General features: G+C 40.9%; 1 protein-coding gene across 1 annotated transcript in view; it reads right to left on the reverse strand.

Moving 5' to 3' along the window:
• The window catches only part of LOC117428195 (MAP kinase-activated protein kinase 2), a 50,087-nt gene extending 42,977 nt beyond the window's left edge, over positions 1-7,110 (reverse strand). The window contains exon 1 of the mRNA XM_059003724.1: positions 6,458-7,110. Coding sequence (XP_058859707.1) covers positions 6,458-6,664 — 207 coding nt within the window. The 5' untranslated portion in view covers positions 6,665-7,110. The remainder of the gene's footprint in view (positions 1-6,457) is intronic.
• Between the last annotated feature and the right edge of the window lie 15,534 nt (positions 7,111-22,644).

Below are 22,644 nucleotides of genomic sequence, written 5' to 3' on the forward strand. Positions count from 1 at the left end.
ATCAACCCAATGGACGCAAGAGGCCAGGGAATGTACTTGTCAAGACAACCCCCATCCCTTCTTGAAGCAATACTCCCTGCATCAAAGGAGCTTTTGTTGGTTCAACCAAAGAGGAACTGTACAGACTGCATAAGCTTTTGTCTCGACACAATCCAAAACCATCCAACAAGGCCAAAATGAAATGGAAAGTTTAACTGCTGCACCCAGGGAGCAGGAGAAACCGATCCCCTAATCTCGGCTGGAATTTCTAAGTTGGATCAGGCCATTCCATTGGCAGCGTGCCTAGGTCGACGTTGACGTCAGGCACTTCCAATCTTTATTAGAGGCCTATTTTGTTTCATTTAAAGACATTTTCCATGGAAAACGCTCAGAGATATGCACATTAACAATGCAGTTCATTCATTTTTAAAATCTGCGCAGAAATGCCAAGGTTCGGATTGAGGGGACTTTCTAGCGTCTGACCACAGCTGCCACTGAAACCCGATTTAAAACTGAAAAGATAAATATATAATGCAAGATCAACTACCTGAAACATGTGATTGGATTATAACGCTTATGGACTCTAATGCATGTGGATCTTGCATGTAGTTACTTTTTGCTGTATGCACAAAACAAATGTAGAGATGGCAGTGTACGGTGTGGTTCTGAAAAGAAGCTGCTCAGCTGACTCATTTTTACAGCAAGCTCAGCAATTGTAATTCAGGATAGTTAAAGAACAATAATAATCTGCACAGTTACAGTAAACTGTCTTCCTGCTGGGCGTGCCAACTTGGAATTCCTCCAACAATTAAATCTTAGTTTTCATTAACCCCTCTCTTGTTCCACTTCAAACACTTAGTCAGCACTCACATATCCGACCCTATAAAATGTTGACTTCATTGACGGTTAAAAGAGTGTGACACATCTGATTATTTCATTTTGGCCCGTTCCAACCCTTGTCCGAATACAGCTGCAGAATATAGTGTTCGATAAGGCCCTAACGTCACAGTTCACTTGCAAATGAAAATGCTCTATCCAGGACATCTTTCCACTGTTACTGCATTTTATTATTATTATTATTCTTATTTATTTCTTAGCAGACGCCCTTATCCAGGGCGACTTACAATTGTTACAAGATATCACATTATTTTTTTACATACAATTACCCATTTATACAGTTTTTACTGGAGCAATCTAGGTAAAGTACCTTGCTCAAGGGTACAGCAACAGTGTCCCCTACCTGGGATTGAACCCACGACCCTCTGGTCAAGAGTCCAGAGCTCTGACCACTACTCCACACTGCTTTTATTTAGTGATGTTGATAAGCAGGTCAGTGGGATTAAGATAGCAGTTAAAGCACAAGGTACTAAGATCTGTCACCTTTTCTACTGTTTAACCTGACCCTCTCATTTCAATGTACCATGCTTCAAAAGGAAAATTCAAGGTCTCTGCTGTACAATTGACTTCAATATGCTGGTTTTTTTTTTTTTCAATCCTGGGCATTGCACAGTTTCTTTATTGAAAGCTTTTAAAGATTTATCATGCTCTACAGGGACGCAATGTTCCACCTTTGTTAATCTCCCACACCCATCTACACCCCAGCTCTCAGGATCAAACACACTCACAAGAGCATTGTTTTTTTTAAATCCAGCCTGTTTATGAGGTTTTTTTGGAGAGGGGAAGACGTACTGTCCTTTTAAGCACCCTGATAGCGCTTCACTACCTAAAGGATCCCTCATCAGTAAACCAAGCCCACACCTCTACAGGCGGACAAACTGAATCAAGGAAAAGCCATCTTCCTGTCCAATATGACATTGATTTTAACATAAACAAGTTGATTAATAAGATGGTACATGACGTGGTTTTAGCACATGTCTGCACTTTGACCGCGATTTATGTTCCTAACTGCACCTCTTTGACCGATTTGGATGGGAGGCATGTCCACAGGAACCTCATTACTGGATATCACAGCGTGAAAGGATGGTTTGTAGGGATCAAGACAATGCAGGAACAGATTTGCTGCATGGACTGTTCAATAGATTGGTGCAGCATGAAGTCGAGATGACCTCCCTTCAAAACAGGGGTGGATGACAAAAACACACAGCGGGGTGTCACTTCATAAACCCCTGTTTTGATGCTTTATATCAACGGACGATCATGACATTGGTCTGGGTTTGATCAACAGGGTTTTAGGACATTTCAGGTAATTGCTTTTCAGAAAAACACATGACCTTTGTCTGGTGCTATGGTTCAGTAAATTCCTTTTATTGTTACAGGGGTAAAGATTGGGTAATTCCTGAAAGATTAATGCTCGGTTTGTATTACAAAGCTTTAACTTGAGTTATTTAAAAAATGCTGAATTTAAAAAAAAGTCTGTTATTCATTAAATGATTCCAGACTGCTGTTGACCTCTTTACCAGCAGTCTAAAACAGCATTTAAACGTAACCCCTACATCATACAGTCTTTAAAAGGGCTTCTGAGTTAACAGTGTCCAACACATCAGTTTACACAGAAGCAAAAGCAATAAACCACACAGACAGCCACGGATTACAGCACACCTTGCATAAAAAACCCTGCAATGCAGTCATCGCTTCTGCACAGAGAGCACACTGGAGAGGTGCTTGGCAGTCCGGCTCAGGATTCCCCACCTGTTTGGAGGCATCGGCACATGGCCCGCTCGGATACTAAAAACAGCAGCGCTGCAGTTATTAATACCCGCACTGTGCAAGGGGGCATGACACTGTACGTGAGTAATGGTTATTGGAAGTTGGGAAAGGGATGATGTCACCACTATTACAGTTAATGCAACATAAATCCCCTACGGTTCCCCAAAGCTTGGCACGAATGGATCAGGAGAATGAAAAACAAACCTCTTGCTACAAAGGAGAACACAAGGGAGCACACTCCACACTGAAACAGCCCTGCAGTGCAGCCAACCTGCAGGGGGGAAAAGGAGGCCAGTGCCTTGTTTAGATATCTTTACTGACTTCATATTTCTATTTCACTTCGAATCGGATAAGAGATCCGATTAGCTGTGCAAAAAATACCTAAGAAGGGGGTTTCCAGCAACAGCTAATGCAGGCATGAGAATGTTCCTGTCGACTAATGATAGCTAGAAGATCTTCAGGTCCAGACCAAATCCTTCAATGCACATCGTGTGCGGGTGTGGAACTATTCTGCAGCCCTGATTCCTGGTGCAATAATAATAATAATAATAATAATAATAATAATAGCTATTTAGAACGTCTACTTCAATATTCTGTAAACTACATTTGGATTTGTTCTCAGGTGAAACGAAGTGTTAAAAAGAGATATATTTAAATTGTGCCATTGTCAAACTGGTCTATAACCCCCAGCATTGCCTATGACGATGGTCTCATTGCTGTTTTATGTCATGTGCGTTTGGTTGGGATTTTGCTTGATTTCTGTGTTGATATATCATGCAGACAGCTAGGGATTCTCGGAGAAGAGGTTCACAGTAAGAGACGATCAGGCAAGCTTTTCATCTTACCAGTCTGCTTCTTCAAAGCAAGGCCAGGCCCTGCACGCAGCACCGTGCTTCTTAATCTCCGACTCTGAAGTTCAAAACGCGTCTCTGGTTTCCATAGCGGTCCACTGCAGTATTTGCTTACTGTCATTTACTGGTGAATAATTTTAAATGCCATTGAGATACAGTATGTGGTCATTTATTTGCATAGCTCTTCCCGTCTCTCTAGTCTGGTTTGCTTTTCTGAGTCACTTCAATCGGACGTGTACAGTAAATCCAAGATGGGGACGCAAAAAAAAGGGGTTACTGAGATTGCTTCCTTTTGGTTTTTTTTTTGTTTTTTTACTGTTGTCTTGGAGACTAAAGCAACAAAGCAAGAGAACCAATCAGATGAAACCAAATCAAGTAAATAAGCCGACATTAGCTTTAGGCTTTTTCCAAGCATGTGACCAACGCATACATTACTGTGTTAAATATTTTACACACACACATATCCATTAGGGTATAATTTAAGACTCCCATTGCATAGTAGTTTGAGCCATTCAAGCTTTTAATCAAAGCTTAATTAGACACACCACTTATTTTTTTACAGGTAACATAATGCAGGCTCAAAGAAACACCGTGACTGTCTTAAACTTCTACACAATGGAAGCCCACATTATCCCCCTGTATATACATAACAATTAAATGTGTTATCCTGTGTGTTTTTAAAGTCCCCACAAAGTAATGAGTTTGTTTTTTTTGTTTTTTTTTTCCCAGCGTGACTCGTCTCTTTCAAAAGGCTTTATTGAGCACTGGGTTTGTATCAAACAGAAACTACACCTCTTCATCGAGTGACAAAGATAGAATGGAGGAACAGGCTATTTGGGGAACCAAGCACCAGCTGCTCATTGACAAAAAATGAAAAAAAAAAAAAACATGTTACCTACTTTACCAAAGAAAGGAAACACCACAGCACCAACCACAATAAAGAATTTTTTATATACAGTCATAAAAGGAAGCATGTGCTTTGGGGGATCTAATTAAGTCACCAGGCCCAGAGTATGAGGAGATCTGTTGGAGCTGGCCCAGTACTGGTTAAACTGGTTTCAATTCCACCACTCCCATAAAATGTGGAAAGAACACCCATGACAAGCAGAACAAACTCTTCAAACATGGTGTTTTTAAAAGGGGGAATCTCAGTTAATTTAAAAAAATACAACATCGATCCCAAATAAAACAGCGGGGTTGGAGGGGCAAATGGGAGCCACTACCGATTCCTTTTTCAAAATCAATTCCCAAATCCAGTTCCTTCAAAAGGAACAGGAATTAATATTTTTGATCAATAATAATAGTTGCGAACTGCTTTCATTTGAAGCCAATTTCATTCACTAACAGTGAATGTGAGAAGCTCATTTTAACACAATAATGCTTTGCTATTCTGATCAACGATGTGTTCGAATCGATTACAACGGAACAGGAAATTGTTTTTTTTTTTTTTAAATGAATTGGAATTGAAAAAAAAGGAACTGATACCAACCCTGGCGCCTTATAACCGCTTCTGTGGTATAAAAGGGAGTGGGGAGGGCTGCCAAAGGAGAAACACAGTTTATGTGGTCATCTGTGACAGATTTGAATTAGCGCTTCTATCAAACTTGTAGCAGGATCCGTGTGTTTTCTTTCTGATTACACAGCAGCGTATGGAAATTCAGGTACTGTACTGGGAAACACAGTTAGTAATTCCAAGAAAAAACAAAACCACATTCCCCACTCCTTAAACCTACTAATAATGTGGCGCCTACTGTACTACACGTTCTTATCCTGGAAACAGTGTGATTAATAATTAGTCGGCGACATTTAAGTTAATGTGGGGAGAATTATTATTTCAGAGTTCTTAAGAAAAACAGGTACGTTTCTATGAACTGGTAGGACCCATGGAGTCTGTTCGTGTAATACTGTACCACGTCAGAGCGCGTTGGTTTCCGGTTTTTAAGTACAAACCAGTTTCTAAAGAAAACCCATGTACGGATAAGCAAGGGGGTATTTGCTTTGTTTCTTCAAAACACCACATTAAATCAGTAACGATTACGTAAAGGATCCTATGTTTTCATACTGTTAAAGTGCTACATCAGTCAAAAGTACATGCCTTACACACGCCCCTCCACCCCACCACACGCACAAACAAACAAGCAGAGTGGCCCAAACAATAGTTATATAGTAACTATATAGGACAGGACCATGGTGAATCCCATTGTAACAGTGCGCCCTGTTTGTGTGTGTGTGCGCATTTGAAGAATGGGTGAGTTTAAATCGGAAAGGTTTACACTCAGAACGAGAAGTCTACAGCTTTCACAGGCCTTCAAGCCACGCTGTTTTTTTCTTCTTCTCTTATTCCAAAGTATCAATGATCAATACAATACATTTCTTCCTGATTGTGGTGTCATTTTATAACAAAAACAGGGAAAAAAGCATAAAGGCAGAGCAGGCCGGTGATAGAAAACTAGACTCAAAGTAACGTATAACCCGACCCCCCACATACTGTATCTACAGTCTTGTCGAATAAACACACTCTCCGGGGAAGCAAGTGGTTACTATTCATCATTTCTAAATAGCACTGTATACACAAGTTATATTATAAACAGCTATATACAATAATACAACTAAAATATATTACTTATTTTGCATGGCAGTGTTTTTGTACTACAGTGTAACGACTGACACAGTACAAAGATTTAAAAAAACACAAGCACACACACACACACAAAAAAATGGTGTTTTAAAAAGGGGTCTGTCTATAAGATTATACAGTGTGCTCTTGTGAGTTCTCAAACATTGGCTACCACCCTATGCCCTGTTCATATTGTCCGTACAGTCAGGCGAGTGTAGGGGAGGGGTTGAGAAAGTATCAAACACAACACTTAGGGTCGCTACAAAACAACGTGAGAATATATACCAATCAGGTGCACGGAAAGGAGGGGAAACAGACATTTAAACCACGGACGGACTCTTACCTTGAGAGCAAACTTGTCTCCCGTTTTCTTTGCGAAGATCTCCAAAACTTTTCCATTAATGCCCAGACCCAATACTTGGCTGGTGACCTTGTAGTCGTCAGTTATTGCGTTCTTCCTAATGAAAAGAAAGGGCTTAACGTGGTGCGGAGGGAACGCCGGTACTGTTGGATTGTCTGTTGGATTCAGATTGTGGGCATTCGACAGCATTGTAGATTCAGGAAGAAAGCTTTCAAACAGCCCTCTTTCTTTCTTTCTTTCTTTCTTTCTTTCTGATAAATGTAATCCCTTGCGCTGCCACTAGTGGCACTACGCAATTCAAACCACTGTAGCCAACGAAAACCGTGATTCAAACTCAGGAAAAGATAGGATCCGTGAATCGTTTTTGTCGATCCTGGTTCCCCTCCAATGGTGACTTTTTTTTTTTTTTTTTTTTTTCGGGAGATCGGAAACGCGATTAATCCCCCCCTCGCTCCTGTGTGTTATCCCGAGCTTTTAAAAAGGATACGCACTCATCCAGTCACACCCGGCATTAAAGATCACTTCCAACCACTTCTCCTGTCTTTTCTCGGTCTCTCTCTCTCTCTCGATCGCTCACTCTCTGTGCTGATCCGTGTGACGTCACAGCCTCGCTTGGGGTGATTCTCTCTCTCCCTTAAAGGTGCAGTCTGATGAGATAGTGTGATTTCACAAAACAACTCGGGTTCCGCTTCATCTGTGAACGGTATGAATGCTAATGTTCTTGCAAACACACAAATGCACATGTATATATATATACACACACACACTCATTTACAATTCCTTAATTCTGTTTACATTCCTCAGTCTAATTTTATATGTACGTGTGTATGTGTGCATGTATGTAAGTAAACCATGTATTCATTTATTGACGTATTATGTATGTGTACAGATATACCAACAGTTAAAACTGTATGCAATGAGAAAATAAACTGTAACTCATCATTTTTTTTAATAATGGGGTGGAACACAATGTCACGTCTAACATGTTTTCTTAAGATAGGTTTGTAGTCTCTTATCACCAATAAAATGAAATGCCACTCAAACACACGTACATACATACAAAATTGTTGGTATCCATGCATAATACTTTATTTTTTCAATGTTAACAAGATTTTTTTTTTTTTTTTTGGCTACAGAGTAAAATAACACATCGTTCAAGCCGGTTAGTGAATACGTTATACCTTTAATTCATTCTGCCTTGCTATTGGCTGCTTCTGACTCGCGTCAACAGGTGGTTGTAAAAGAAAAAAAAAAAAAAAACTTTTAATGAAGTGTGACGTGTGCTTTCTAGCTCCACTAGATGGCGCCAAAGGAGTGTGTGGCGCTTGAGCCGAATCCTGCAATTCATTTCTTTCCTCTCTCAAAACCAGAAATCAGTCATGAGAGATCACAAGTGTGCAATAAAAAATAAAAAAAGGAAAAAACTATTATATCTCAATATACATAAACAACCATGTGTTTGAAATTTTATAGGGCTGGTAGCATTATTATTATTATTATTATTATTATTATTATTATTATTATTATTATTATTATTATTATTATTAGTCGTTTTTCAATATAATCGTTCTATATTATAAACTACAATAATAACTACTGATGTTACATCATTAGAAACGGGAGAGTATGGGAAGTTAAGCTATTGCAGAATGTTGTAAACTGCAATGCAAAAAACCTTGGCCAATGTAGAAAATCAATCTTGCTGTCTTATCAGCACTAGTGATATTATCACTGATGGCCCGTTTAATTATATTGCAGCTCTGCAAAGTAACCAACTGCCCTTGAAATCATCCTGATTGGTGTAAAATGCATCATGAGTGGGAGACAGGCAGTTTTAAATGAATTCCCCCCTTTTCCCCAAAAGGGGGCGCACCTGCACCACACACCTGCCCGTGCAATAATGTGCATTGGAAACCTGCAGCAAAAGCCGGCTTGCGAATCGGACTTTCTGTGAATGAATATTCGTGACGTTTCTTTTTTAGAATTGTTGGTGCAAGGATGGGTCCCAGCATCAGGTCAGTCCAAAACATTCAATGTTGTTCTCTGAGTAAACCTAGCATTAATGGGTTCAGCTAATGCTGCCTCCGCCACGTTACGATAACATACCCGCAATGGGTCATTTAGCGCTGTGCCGTTCCGCTCAATTAAGGATAAAAAGGCACGGCAAACAAACAAGCCCAAGTCAAGTGGTTTTAAAAGTCAACCCTGGGTGTGTTGTCACAGTATCTGGAAATCGGTAGCACGGAGTGGGGAGGGTATTGCTGGTGGGGGTGGGGTTATTGCTGGTGGGGGTGAGGGTATTGCTGGTGGGGGTGAGGGTATTGCTATTTAAATCTGAGAGGATAGCTACTATTTTCCATAACAAGCATGAAATAATTTATACAGTTGAACTCAGTCTTTCTGTGTATCAGGGTAAGAGGTGATGCTGTTCTGTCACAGGTACCGGAGACAGTGTATCGGCCATGTTAGTATCAAGTCTTCTGTTACTCCGGTAAAAAACGACACCCTCCCTTCAACAGAACGGAGGAAAGCTGATCTGTTTCATCAGTGCCCTGTGAAAAAATGTCATGATAAACACACGTAAGCACCCAGCTAAGGAGTAATTAGAGTTACTTCCGTTTAAGCTCTAATGAGCCTACGGACTGACGCATTTCATCTGCAAGAACCAAGAGCATGAATGGATTGGTTTTTGGATTAAATAAAAACAGCAGCTCGGAAAGGAATATTGGAACTCCACGTGGTGCTTCGGTCTGTAAACCTGCCCAGGTGTAGAATAAAAAAAAAGTGGCTCTTACTGCAGTTGCAATAAAAAAAGACTAAGAGAATGTAATTTGCAGTTGGTCACTGTTTAATTTAAATTGGTTATGTACAGTAATTGAACCCTGCTTTAAAAAAGCTGATCAGCAGTCTTAGTAAGCAGTTTTTAGTAAGCCACAGAGCAAATTGCAATTGTGTTATTTTTGGGGTTTTTTTATAATCCAGTGAAGAGAGTGGTAAATTCTCAGAGGTTATTAATAGCAGGAGATTTACTCTGATCAGCTGTCTTCACACATTCTGTAAACACGCTATCCCCTGGAGATTGCTATTCCAGGCACTGATGGGATTTCACAGTGAACCTTTAGCAGAAATGAACCCGTTGAACCCATATTTCTACTCTGCCAATGTTTGGGCCCCTGGAATGCAGGACTACAAGTCCCACAATGCACTGTGAACAAAACAAAAAACTGTTCCAAACTGCCTCGGTGAACCTGGAGCCATATGGTCACCCTGCGTTAGAAGAAACTAGACAAGTTGAACTAAGTAGAGCAGTGAAAATAGGTTTTAAAAAGGTGCCACACTTTTAAAACTCTGTGATCTCAAAGCATTTGAAAGGACTCTCTGTACCGAACAGTAATATATTTTATTTATGTCTTCAAAAGGGAGGTTTTAAAACATAACAAATCTGTGCTATATTGGTGCATGTCTGAAGGATGCCTCGCCTAAAAGCCTGTGAAGCTCTGGAGTTTACTTTAGCAAGTAACCTATGATAACCTCTGAGAGAACAGAAAAGAGAAGTGCTTCTCCCTCCCATAAGCTATAAGTCAGTGTTTTACATGAGCTCAGTCACGTGAGTCCTTAAAGCAACTTCCTTGTACTACTGGGTGCAGATCAAATGACATGCAATGCTGAACATCAGTGGGAGCCGAGCCAAGCAGATAAATTCTCCATACTCAGCACTGCTTTCCTAGCTCCTAATAAGCCTTTATCCCAATCAAGAGGCTTGCCTGGCTGTCACAGGGCTACAGGCCTACAAAACAGCGGAGGCTGGAGATTCCCAAGCTGTCAAATATCATTTCTGAGAGAAAACATATCCAGCCCAAGGCAAAATCTCTCTCTCTCTCTCTCTCTCTCTCTCTCTCTCTCTCTCTCTCTCTCTCTCTCTCTCTCTCTCTCTCTCTCTCTCTCTCTCTCTCTCTCGCCCTCTGCACTCAGTATGTGGTATACAGAGCTATATGACCAAATGATTCACATTCCAAGAACTAGCTTTGCATAATGAATCTCACGAGCGCAACATTACACCCAATCAATCGCAGGGCATGTAGTGCGTGTTGGAACATGTTTTTTTCCAGTGTTTGCAAGACAAAAACAACACAGCATGTAATTGCACATTAGGATTTCCGTGAAGATTCTTTCCCCATAGAGGCGTTGTCGTCGTCACGTGATTTCCTGGCTGAACAGTTCTTTTTTTTCTGTGATAAATTGCATAATTACAGACGTGCAATCACTGGGCTTTCACGAGGGCTGTTTCAGCCAGTTTGTGACGCTCAAATAACAGTGTGTCAGTGCTGGGAATGAATTGCTATGCAGCCCTATGTTCAGTGTTTGCAAACTCAGAGAAAACAGGGCTGATTACATAGGGACTAGATTACTACATTGAATTCTAAATAAATCTACTGGAGTTCGAATTAAATAATCTGCAATAAAAAACAAACCAAAAAAAAACACTGCATTGGTTTAGCAAGGTGCAAGTAAACCAAGCTACATTTCACAAAGAGCTGGTTTCTGAATTTACATCTATAAAATAGACCAGAGAATTAGCTAAAAATATCACCCAGTTGTTAGGATTGAATCTATATGCTGTAGGCATGATGTGTGCCTGTCAACCCACACAGCAGGGCCTGCGCTAGTTATTTGGCATAGCATTGGTGCCAACATTCGTAGCATTCTGTCAGCTGGAAAGACTCCCCCTCTTATCCCCGTCATATTGTTTAAATGTCCCTGTTGATCTTTATCCAGATATGCAACATTCACAGTTGTGATGCATTATTTATTGGGCAATGCCTGTAATTCCTGTCCAGACCTATGTGGTGAGCATGTGTTTGTGCTCATGTATTGCTTTTCCAGTAGCGTTGTATCTTGGAACGTGATACATTCATAGCAACCATACAGAAGCCTTCAGTGTGGGTTTATAGGTGTACCTGAACGTGGAAGTATTACTTAGAGATGATTTGTGGGACCAGTTTGGGGGGGGGGGGGGGGGCTGTTTTTTTAAAGAGAATTTATAAACATCCTCTTTGTTTACTTTCCTTAACATTTTAGGAACATTTCCCAACATGTTTAAAAGTCTAAAGTTGTTTCTTATTCGTTTTATGTCTCAGAATTTGTTTTAGAATTATAAATGGTGTTTTTTTGATGCTTTGGAGTAAATAGCTTTGAGAATCCAGCCCATTAAGTTAAATCTTTGACTGTGGCCAATGAAATGCTTCCAGTAGAGAAACAGACATCACGGAAAACAACAGAGTGTATTTCACAGCTCTGACATCACACCGAGCTGAAAGATGAGTTCATAGCCATCCTACACAATGCTTAGCTGGCTGCCCATCTGCCTAATCAGGTGGGCAAAAAAAATAAATCACTGGCAGTGCCTCTTCTGTGTCCCCACTGGACACCCAGCCCCTTCTGTCTCCAAATCCATCTAATCTCATTTAGATTAATCAACAGCAAAGAAAGAAGAAGCAAACACGTGACATTACTAATTAAATAATGAAAGCAGGGCACCCTCCCCTCCTACAGCTGAAGCCCATGCAGGGAGGGGAGCTGCTGTGTGCGCATGATTTTCATTATTCACATTAATTGCACCCACCCAGCCAGAGGCTTCAGCTGCAGTCTGGCACAGTAATCCCGGTCAGCCTCCGCTCACGTTTCAGCAGTTTCTTCATGGCCCGGCAGCTTCACTGCCCCATATAAGAACTCCTCTTGTTCTCAAAGCTCTAGCAAAATCACATTATTAAATGACTGGAAATCACAGTCCCTGAGGGTTTTAATGTAAGCACTGTTAACTAGCGCGCCAAGTTCTCAACCTGCGAACATAACTTTTTAAATTAAAGGTTGATACTCATGAAACTGTCTTTGGCCTTTGTTAGGGTCTTTAATGACAGTTTTATTTAAAGAACAGTTTTATTTAAACTCATGAGTGAATCTTTTTGAATAGGGTCCACTGTTTCCAAACCATAACCCACACAGAATATTCATTTCAGAATTCCTATACTACCTGGTAACCTTTCCAAGTCGACATTCTTGGCAGAAATGGTTCAGTGATTCACTAGAACTCAAAATGATATATTGTGGATTTTACAGTACATGGTGCCAAAGCCAGTAGCCGCTTGCCTAGATTTATAGCCCAAGGGCTCTATTCTTGTGGCTGCCCATTTAGTGAGACCACTGGAGGCGGAGGGTGGAAATCAGAGCTATCTCCACCTTCCTGCTGACAGAATGCCCCTCCCTCTATGCCCCTGGATTCCTGTGTTGATTGGAGACTCCAGAACATCCTGTTCTAAGATTGGTGCAGATATGCTCACGTTACCCATGTCAGTTTCACTGTATGGTGGGATAAGGAAGATAACCACAAAGGGCTAACACAAGAGTGTCATGCACACGCTTGACAGCCAGTGTAGTGTATGCTTCTTTAGCCAGGGGGAGGGATGCAGAGGCCCCTTCTCTTTGACCTAGTTAATGTCAACTCTTCAGGAGCAATAGGGGGAAATTGCTGAAGATGGAACACATGAAACAGCGATCCAAGAATGTGAATCCTGCTCCAGGATTTCTTACACCATTTCCGTGCTGACATTCACATGTGCTGAAGCACACCATTGAAAACAGCAGCACTCAGCAGTTTTATTTATATTCCCCTTCATTAGTCAAATACAGAGTACCGGGGATCTGAAAAATATAGCGTTAAACATCCCCACGTGTTGCTACAACTGTTTAAATAATGTTTGTCATTTTTCTTTTCATTGTTAACACCTTGACAACTTTTTACACTTATAACTTTAAAGTCTGTTTCAAAGATCCTTTCAAAATGGCCACTCTAGTGCACTGATAGTGTCAGGATTATTTCCCACATTGTCAAACAGGTAACACAGCAATAACAATCCATGATGTGCTACGGAACAGAAAGCCAGAGCACTTGTTGTTATGGTTTTTTCTATCGCTCTTCCTGGAGTGATTTTAGAGGACAGATCTCAAACCCCAGTGCACTAGAGTGACCATTTTGAAAAGAGCTTTGAAACAGACCTTAAAGTTCCAAGTGTCTTTCAACACCCTGTTCCATTTGCATGAAAAATGGATAGTATCATCACACTGAAAATATAGGCACAGTATATACAAAAATACATATTTCCCTATGTTATTCTACACCCCCTGGTAAGTTTTCCAAGCTTGGCAGACCTCAGTAGCCTATATTTCTTTAGCTGTCTCTGCTAGCACAGATTCACCATTGCCTTTTGCTATCAAGTGCCTACAAATATAGAGCCCTTGGGTTTTCATAGCTGTCTTGGGCTGACATGGAAAAACACTCAGTGGCTTTAGAGAGGGTCTTGAACAAAGGGCCTGCTGCCTCTGAGAATGCAAACAGCTGCTCCGAAGCAAGGCTGACAGGGCTTGGCTTTCATTTCACTGCATCCCTCTCACATGCACGTGCCCGCAGATACTGCACTGCATCCCTCTCACATTTATGTGCCCGCAGACACTGCACTACATCCCTCTCACATGCACGTGCCCGCAGATACTGCACTGCATCCCTCTCACATGCATGTGCCCGCAGATACTGTACTGCCCTTCTTTAAGATTCATTTCCATTCAGACCATCAGTACCCGTCCGGTTCATTTCAAATAATTCAGCATTAACAATATGGCTAGGTAACCCATTCCATACCCTCACCGCTTTCTGTGAAAAGACGCCCTGCCCCTATGGAACAGGGCTAAGAAAGTGGCCCTTGTTCGCAAAGCAATGCACTTTATTTAAAGGCTTGCCTGTGTTCGTAAACATTCTGCTCTCCAGTGTGGGTTAAAGGGGGAATGACAGCTGGTCCTATCCCCTCTCTCCACCAGGAGGCAGCTGTCTTTCTAATCCCCTTCCCTGGACACCTTGCACAACCAAGACCAAGGTGCGATATGGGGCTTTCATTGATTCCATGAGTCTCAGGCGCTAAAGGCCAGTGCACACTGTGTCCTTTACTCATAAACTGATCTGTTTATACTGGCAGTGTATGTATGGAGAGTGAGGGAGAGATACAGTCACGTTTAGTTAATACATGGAAAAATCTCACTCCATCTTGCAATCCAAAGTTCAAAAGCTAAACGCTTCTGAACTTTGGATTAGCCATTAACACAGAGCCTAGAGAAATAACAGCAGTGATACAACTGGTAACAGTAAGGACAGAAGGAAAGGAACAATAAGTAGCAACAACGAAAATAACCAAACGATTATGCCCAGTAAAAATGAATACAGACGCATACATTCTTTGATAGTTAATAATCTCGGCAGGTATGTGTACACACTCCAGCTAGGTATTAAAGGAATGTTTGCCATTCCTGCCATGTTTGCCTGTAGTCTTTTGCGTTGCTGTGAAAGTACAGTGTGTATCTGCAACTGGACGAGGTCGCATTGATTTGATGTGACCTCGACGGTTCTTTAGTAACAAAACAAGAAATAAAGAAGCCGATAAGTGAAGAAGCAACCCTCAAGGCTTCAGAGCTACACTGCTGACACATTCCTGAGTTTAGTCTATAAATGACATTGCACCTCAGTCTGTTGAAAAGGCTTAGTTCACATCTCCATATATCAGAAACGTATGTGCCTCATACAGTACCTACACAGAATATTTATAGACCAAATATGAATCCTCTGGTTGTGACTATACCCTTATACAAGCTTAGCACATTACAAGCATGGCATGGGGTGATACAGCTTAATCAAAGCATGGGGAGTCATAGGTAAGCATTGCAAAGCCCATAGAGGCATGGGTAAAGCATATTAAAACCATGGCAAACCATGGTAAACTATGCTAAATGCATTGTGTAACCCATTGGGAAACCAAGGGAAACATACTGTGGAAATGTCACTTTTATAAGGGTATATTGTGAGTTTTGGATTCATTTTAGGATTCAAAATCTAGAATATTTTCAATATAAATGACATAAAAAGTTCAAACCATATGCGACTGTGGCAAAGTGCCCCGCCCCTGTGTGCATTTGTGTGATCTGTGTTGTATGTTGTGTGTGTGTTAATGTTGGTGTATAGATTGGTACACGGGATATAAACGGGTCTGTGTTTCACGTGTGTTTAAAGTGTATAATTATATTTAGGCACGAGGATGGCACATCACTTCACGTGCAGATAAAATGTGTATAATGTGTGGCACGGGGTTGCACGTAATGAATTCACGTGCTGGGATTCAAGTGAGTAATTAATTAGTAATTGAATCCCAGCACAACAGTATATATAGATGCACAGTTTCACTCAGTCGTGGTTAGGTGTTCGGAAGAGGAGAACGGGAGAGAGAGAGAGAGGAGAGTTAAGTTAAAGATCGTAAAAGTGAAGATAAGTGTATGTACTCACCGTGTTTGTTTGTCTCCGAGCACCGTTTGTGTTTAGTGCGTTTTGTTTGTCTTTTTACTTTGGCGTATAGTGCCGTGTCCCGTGTTTTGTGCTGTTTTCAACCCTTTTATTTGTTAATAAACGCTGAGTGCAGCCATTGCACTCGGCTCATCATCACAACCACCGTCTCTGTGTATTCCTTTTCTGGTCTGACGCCACCCACTCTGGCCGTCTTTGTGACAGCGACACTTTCATTATTATTTGTTTATTTAGCAGACGCCTTTATCCAAGGCGACTTACAGAGACTAGGGTGTGTGAACTATGCATCAGCTGCAGAATCACTTACAACATCTCACCTGAAAGACGGAGCACAAGGAGGTTAAGTGACTTACTCAGGGTCACACAGTGAGAGAGCCAGGATTTGAACCGGGGACCTCCTGGTTACAAGCCCTTGTCTTTAACCACCGGACCACACAGCCTCCTATGAGTTAATATTACATTAATGAGTTAACGTCAGGCAAAACATGATGGCACATTCGGTATGAATTTTGCATGATATTTTGCATCATTTATGCTCTACACAGGTAAAGAAAGATGCATTGCCCTTGCATCCCACTGTACATCATTGTCACACAGGGGTGTTGAGGGGTCTCCACTCCAGGGTGGAAGTTCAACGGGGTTCACACACCCAGCCGCTAGAAAGAAACTGACATTCTGACCTCTTATGTTGACAGACAGTCCATTTGTTGTGCTTTTCAAGAGCACTGGAGTTCCAAATACCAGTGCATGATGAAGCCACTTACATATCTGAACACGAGGGCATCTGTTACAGTTATCATCTGCTGGGATCATTCAAACTGCTTCTTACCAACGTATTTGCCCTGGGTAGTCTAGATAGTAAACCAACACTACATGATGCTTGTAATAGCACCATGCATCTTGACTATTTCAGTAACATACTAATGACATGTACGAACCAGCAGCATATTGTACGAGGCCAGCAAGCACATGTTTTTCAATGTACAGTATGCATGCAATACAAGCTCATATAAGGACAGATCTTCTGGAGACTCTGAATGGCTCTATTGATCCTCATGGCAGGTGTGGCACGGGCAGCTGCAGGATAAGCTTTTTCACACTCCCTCAGCATGCCACAGCTGAAGAAGAGGGGGCAGCACTGGAGTACTCAATGACCAAGCAATCTCCATCTTTTCACATCAGAACCAATTAAACAGACTGTTTCAAGCAAATGCAAGCCACAGTCAGCCAATATCATGCTTATTGTTGGCCCCAGCTCAAGATATTGCTTCAACCATCTACTTAATTCTTGCATTTAATTTGGTCATAGGATGCTGAACCAAACTATGGTGACAGAAACCTGTTTTGCACGAGGAATCAGAGGGAAAACTTTCCATCAGCCTTGCTTTCCTTCAGTAAATGAATATCATCAATGTCATGGCATGCCGCTGATCCAGAAATATTGGGAGTGGGTGGAAAGACAAATAAATCTGTCTTGAATTCATTGTATGAGTCATTACACACGTTTCGGAGCATGTTTAATTTGCGATGTGTGTGTGCGTGTGTTTTTTGGTTTCCAAGCACACAACAGTCCTTCAAAGCATTGCCTAGCTCTCTGACAGCTCTGTATTGTTCCTCTGAGTTCTCTCCCTGGTTTGTAGCTATAGATACTCTGTAGAATTGGGGTTCTCAGGTCTTGTAGCACTATTCCTTTGAAACATGAAGCTATCCAGGAATAAACTGTTTACCTAGAAACAGCAGCACATAGCAACCAGGCTCCCACAGGATGTCGCAAAGACTTGGCTTCCCTTTTTCAAGACCTCAGCTTAGTTGCTTTATAATAAGCCTTCGAGATTTAGTACCATTTCAGAAATTTTATAGGTTACCAAGTTTTTACACAAGCTATATTTGAGCTGTATTGCTTTGCATATGGCTGCCCCGGCCCTTAATTTAATTTTCAGATAATAGTGTCAGTAAACTGCTTAAGAGGGTGGCCATGAGTTCAGCGAAGAATTGCATGGGATTCAAAAGCTTAGCTGGACACAAGCGTCAGAGTTTAATCCTCACTGAATCAGCACAAGCACTCCATAAAGTGCTTCAGCTAACTCGTCATGCAGAGCTGGAGCCTTTCAGTGGTTTCCATAGAAACCAAGCTTCATATGGGCCTAGTTAGCAGACTAAAGCCTCATTATATCTTTAATTGATAGTGTAGGGTCAATAAAAAGTCTACTTAAAAGGGAATATTTAGAGCTACTCCCAAGACAGTATAAATAGCACAGTTTGGCTCTGTATTCCCCCAAACTCTGTGTGATCCCAGGCTAGTTACTATACTTCTTTTGTCAGAAGCAGTGTGCTCTGGGTTTGTGTAATAAATAGCCACCTTGGTAACCTTCTGTGACAGGATGGCTCAGACTCAGAGACAGAAGCTGCAGTGAAGCGCTGTTGCACACATTTATTAAACAAAAAACAAACAAATCACAGGGACAAATAAACAGGCACAAGGGCAAAAGCAAAAAAGTTTAAACAAAACCCAGAAATGCTTACAAAAACTGCTGCCAGGCTGGGTATTGAACAGACTCCTAAACATAGTACAATACCACAGGTCCAAACTCACCAAAAACTCCCTTCTCTCAAACACCAACTCCCAGCAAAGCATTTCATCCTGATTTTATATATGTGGCCACTCCCCAATTAGCACCAATTATCTAACTGGGGAATGGCCACACCTGTGATTGCTGGCAGGGACGGATTTAACTCCCATCCCTGCCAACCTTACATTCCCAAACTCGCACACACACGCTGCTGCCCTGCCACACCTTCTTGAATGAGATCACCAAAATATCTTTCTTCTCACTTCATACAGTAGGCAGGGTTTCAAGTGCGCTCTGAAGCTTCACAGAGAGATAACAGAATGCGATTTACCCCAGTCTAAAAAAAGAACAGCTGAGTTCTGCAGGAATAAGCCAAAAAACAAAACACAAAAACTAACTAAAAAGAAATATTCCAGCAAGAAATTACTTCATTAACAAAACCAGTATTAGTTCTAGCCCTGCTTAATCTTTTTATATTTCTGAAATCATTCATTACAAACATTGAGTATTTGTCACATAGTACGGCAATGTCACTTGGTAAAGTATTTAACTGTTTCACTGCAATGGCTGTGCTATTGGAGGCTATATATTGGAATCCTCTTGTCTGGTTCTTATGAAACTAATTTCTGTTTGTTACAAGAACATAAGAACATAAGAACATAAGAAAGTTTACAAACGAGAGGAGGCCATTCAGCCTATCTTGCTCGTTTGGTTGTTCAGGTCACAGTGAACTATGTTCTCCTGGTACTGACACCTGTACTCTGTTAGTTATGTAAGTTATTGGAGTTACTAAAATGCCTTTATTTTAAGAAACAGTTTTTTTGGAGATTTTGCCTGGGGACCTGCCACAAATACTCTATTGTTCTATCAACCTTGTCTTTATGTTCTTGGTTTGTTTTGTGGTTTGATATCAGGGTCAGGTGTTTTGTGGTATGATATCAGGGTCAGGTGTTTTGTGGTTTGATATCAGAGTCAGGTGTTTTGTGGTTGGTATCAGGGTCAGGTGTTTTTGTGGTTTGATATCAGGGTCAGGTGTTTTGTGGTTGATATCAGGGTCAGGTGTTTTGTGATATGATATCAGGGTCAGGTGTTTTGTGGTTTGATATCAGGGTTAGGTGTTTTGTGGTTGATATCAGGGACAGGTGTTTTGTGGTTTGCTATCAGGGTCAGGTGTTTTGTGGTATGATAGGGTAAGGTGGTTTTTTTTTTTAGAAGGAAACCTTACTGAAAGGTTTGTCTGGATTTAATGATTCTGTGTTTCCAATCATCACAGATTGAGTTTGCTAATACGGGGGAACTCTGGAGTATAAATACAGGACATTTCGACGAGTCTAGCAGAAAAGATGGTTTGTAATTGATGCATTTGACCTAGAGCCCGAGGAATTTTCTGATCAGTAAACAAACTCTATATTTAAATTCAGGGTTGTCCCTGTTTGAAATGAAATGGAAATAAACGTCCAGGAAGAGCAATGCAAGCATGTGATAAGTCAGTCACGACAGTGTTACTGCTGCACACCTCAATGCCTACACAACAGAAGTAATTAACCAGACAATCATGAACCATCTTTACTGTAAAAGATACTTCCCACAAGTGCAATGGCGGTGTATTACACACATTAATAAAGACCTCACCTAGCTTAGCTTTGTGAAACAGGCAGTGGTGAGAGATACAGCCCTATGTGTGAGACAGGCTATGATGAAAAAACAAAAACACTGATCCGATAGAACAACGGTTTAGAACGATGATTGCATGGGAACCGCAAGTTGATGTTGCATGTCCACACTCCACCTGGGGCATAATGCAACTTTCTTATTTTTTATTGTTGTTATTGTTCAGTTTTTTTTCTTGCACCAAGCAGTTCAATGTACTCCTATGGATCTTGACTTGAATCACTCCCTGAGCAAACTGGGCAGCCTCACAACGCGCACTAATGGAGACATTACACACAGTCACAGAGGGCAGGGAATCCTACACTCCTCCATATTCCCAGGAATTTAAATACAAACTGCCCACAGTTTCCATTCTGCAGGCAAACAGCAGCAAAGTCTTTACCCCGAATATGCCATCATACACCCCATATTAAATGCATAACAGCCTTTGCTAATAAGATTCAAATAATTTCTTGAGCCCTTTTTTACATGTTCCTTTTTAGGATTACACAAGAAACCTTACCATGGTTAGCTGTTGCGCTAATGGGTAGTAATGAACCATTTCTTTGAAAGGAAATAAAATTGCTATTGAACAAAACTAGTTTCAACCAGAGTCTGTGGTCCACTTACGTAGTAACTCGTGTTGCAACTCCTGGGAAGAAACCACTTGAATAGAGATGTGTGAGTCACAATACAACTCAAAAGGCATCTGCCAAATAACCTAATAATATTAATAATCATAATTACAATAATAACAATAGGTGACACAAGCCAGAGTCCAAGACAAGGACACAGGCATTTTACCTGCTGGGATCGCCCGAGGGACTACGACTGTATAGTGGTGCTGCTGTGAGAATGAATAAAGTTTAAGATTGAGCAGTGTATGCAGCTGGAAAAGGGTCTCATGCTCTGTTGCTGTATTAAACAGCACCCTGGAGTTCCCCCAATGACTCAACCCCCTCCACATTGTATTAAGGTAATAAAGCACAGCTCCATAAAAGGCTCCAGACCACTAACAGCTTGTTGATAAACTAGTTATAAACACTCATACCTGTATATCTCCTTTGCCAGCTGTTTCTGTTTGGAAAGCGGACATCAGGTTTCACTGACTCCTATTAATAATAGCCAATGCATGGTTACAGACGGTTATAACTGATGTACCTGATAGAGTGAGATTGTTACAGTACGTCAATGTTCTTGTACTCTCATGAGTAACGTTAACCTCAAGTGCACCCTAAACTTGAATTCCAATTCCCTTCAGCAAATCAGTGCAAAGCACCTGTTTGATTGTGATGGGTGCCTGTGGAAATGGTGCTTCAGTTTTTTCACTTTCCTTGTTTGCACAGCCCTTGTGCTGGCCAGCGTTTAAAGCGTAAGGTGCCAGAGTCAGCCCTCTTTATTCCATATAAGTGCAAGGGAGACTCTCACTGGTATCCGCTGCTGTATCTATGAATAGAAACCCTTTTGGGATGGTCGTGGTAAATAATAGAAGACTTAAGTGTCCCTTCAACAGCCGGTGTGGACAAACCAAATGCACCATCCTGTCTGAATGAGCAGGCTTTGTTGAAACGGTAAAGAGGGCAGTTTAAAAATGTATTTCTACCTAAAATGGACTACTTGAACACTGAAGAGCATATGAAAGGCACTAAAACGTGAGCTTGTCACAAGCGTAATGGATAAGGAGTTCTTCCATTGTAAATGTTAACAAATGCATTAAAACTGCTGAAGCAAGGGATAATTTGCAAAAAACAGAAATGCAGTTTGTAGTAAAAGCCATATAATCGAGCGGTTTCATTTGTTATATTTTAGTCTAAATCCTGCTGGAAAAGCAATATCATAACAAGAACAAAATAAAAATCTCAGAGTAAATATACCACACCTTTATACATGTATTATAGTTATTTATTTGACTAATAAAATGAATAAACAAATACAATCTTGACAAGTATTCCAACTTCAAGAGTTACAATACCTGCTCATACTCCTTAAAAACACACACACACAATACACATGCTATTAGAATTAGTCACACTTCTAAAACATTGCAAATTCAAAATTAGTCTGTACATCATTTCTTAAAACTATTTCCGTAACAAAATTCTAAAGGTCTACAAAATAAAATACAAACATCATAAACCCTGAAAGTTGAAAGAAATGCAGTCAACGCTGCAACACAACACAAGTTGAATTATTGAAGGCACAGGACTAGAACTCACAGCGCACGTGCATCCAGTATTCTGTGGAGTGCACAGCTACGATTCCATGCTGAAACTGAAATGGCTTTCTGAAACATGTATTCAGCCTGCTAAAGAGACACGCTGAACCTGGGAAACAGACATTGAAATCCTGCTGAAATCTATTTAATGGTATGAAAGACTGACCTTCATGATCTGAACCTCCCATAACCTTAGCTAGGAAGAGACTCGAAAATACAAGATTAGACTTCTTAGCAGATGAGCGACAATTAAGATTTTTACAGCAATTCGCCACACTAGTGTTATAACCCCCTATTAAGAGATTATAGCAGTACCTATTCACTATGCCAGCAGAAA

This window comes from Acipenser ruthenus, chromosome 29, assembly GCF_902713425.1.
Source record: "Acipenser ruthenus chromosome 29, fAciRut3.2 maternal haplotype, whole genome shotgun sequence".
In the NCBI taxonomy this organism is placed as follows: Eukaryota; Metazoa; Chordata; class Actinopteri; order Acipenseriformes; family Acipenseridae; genus Acipenser; species Acipenser ruthenus.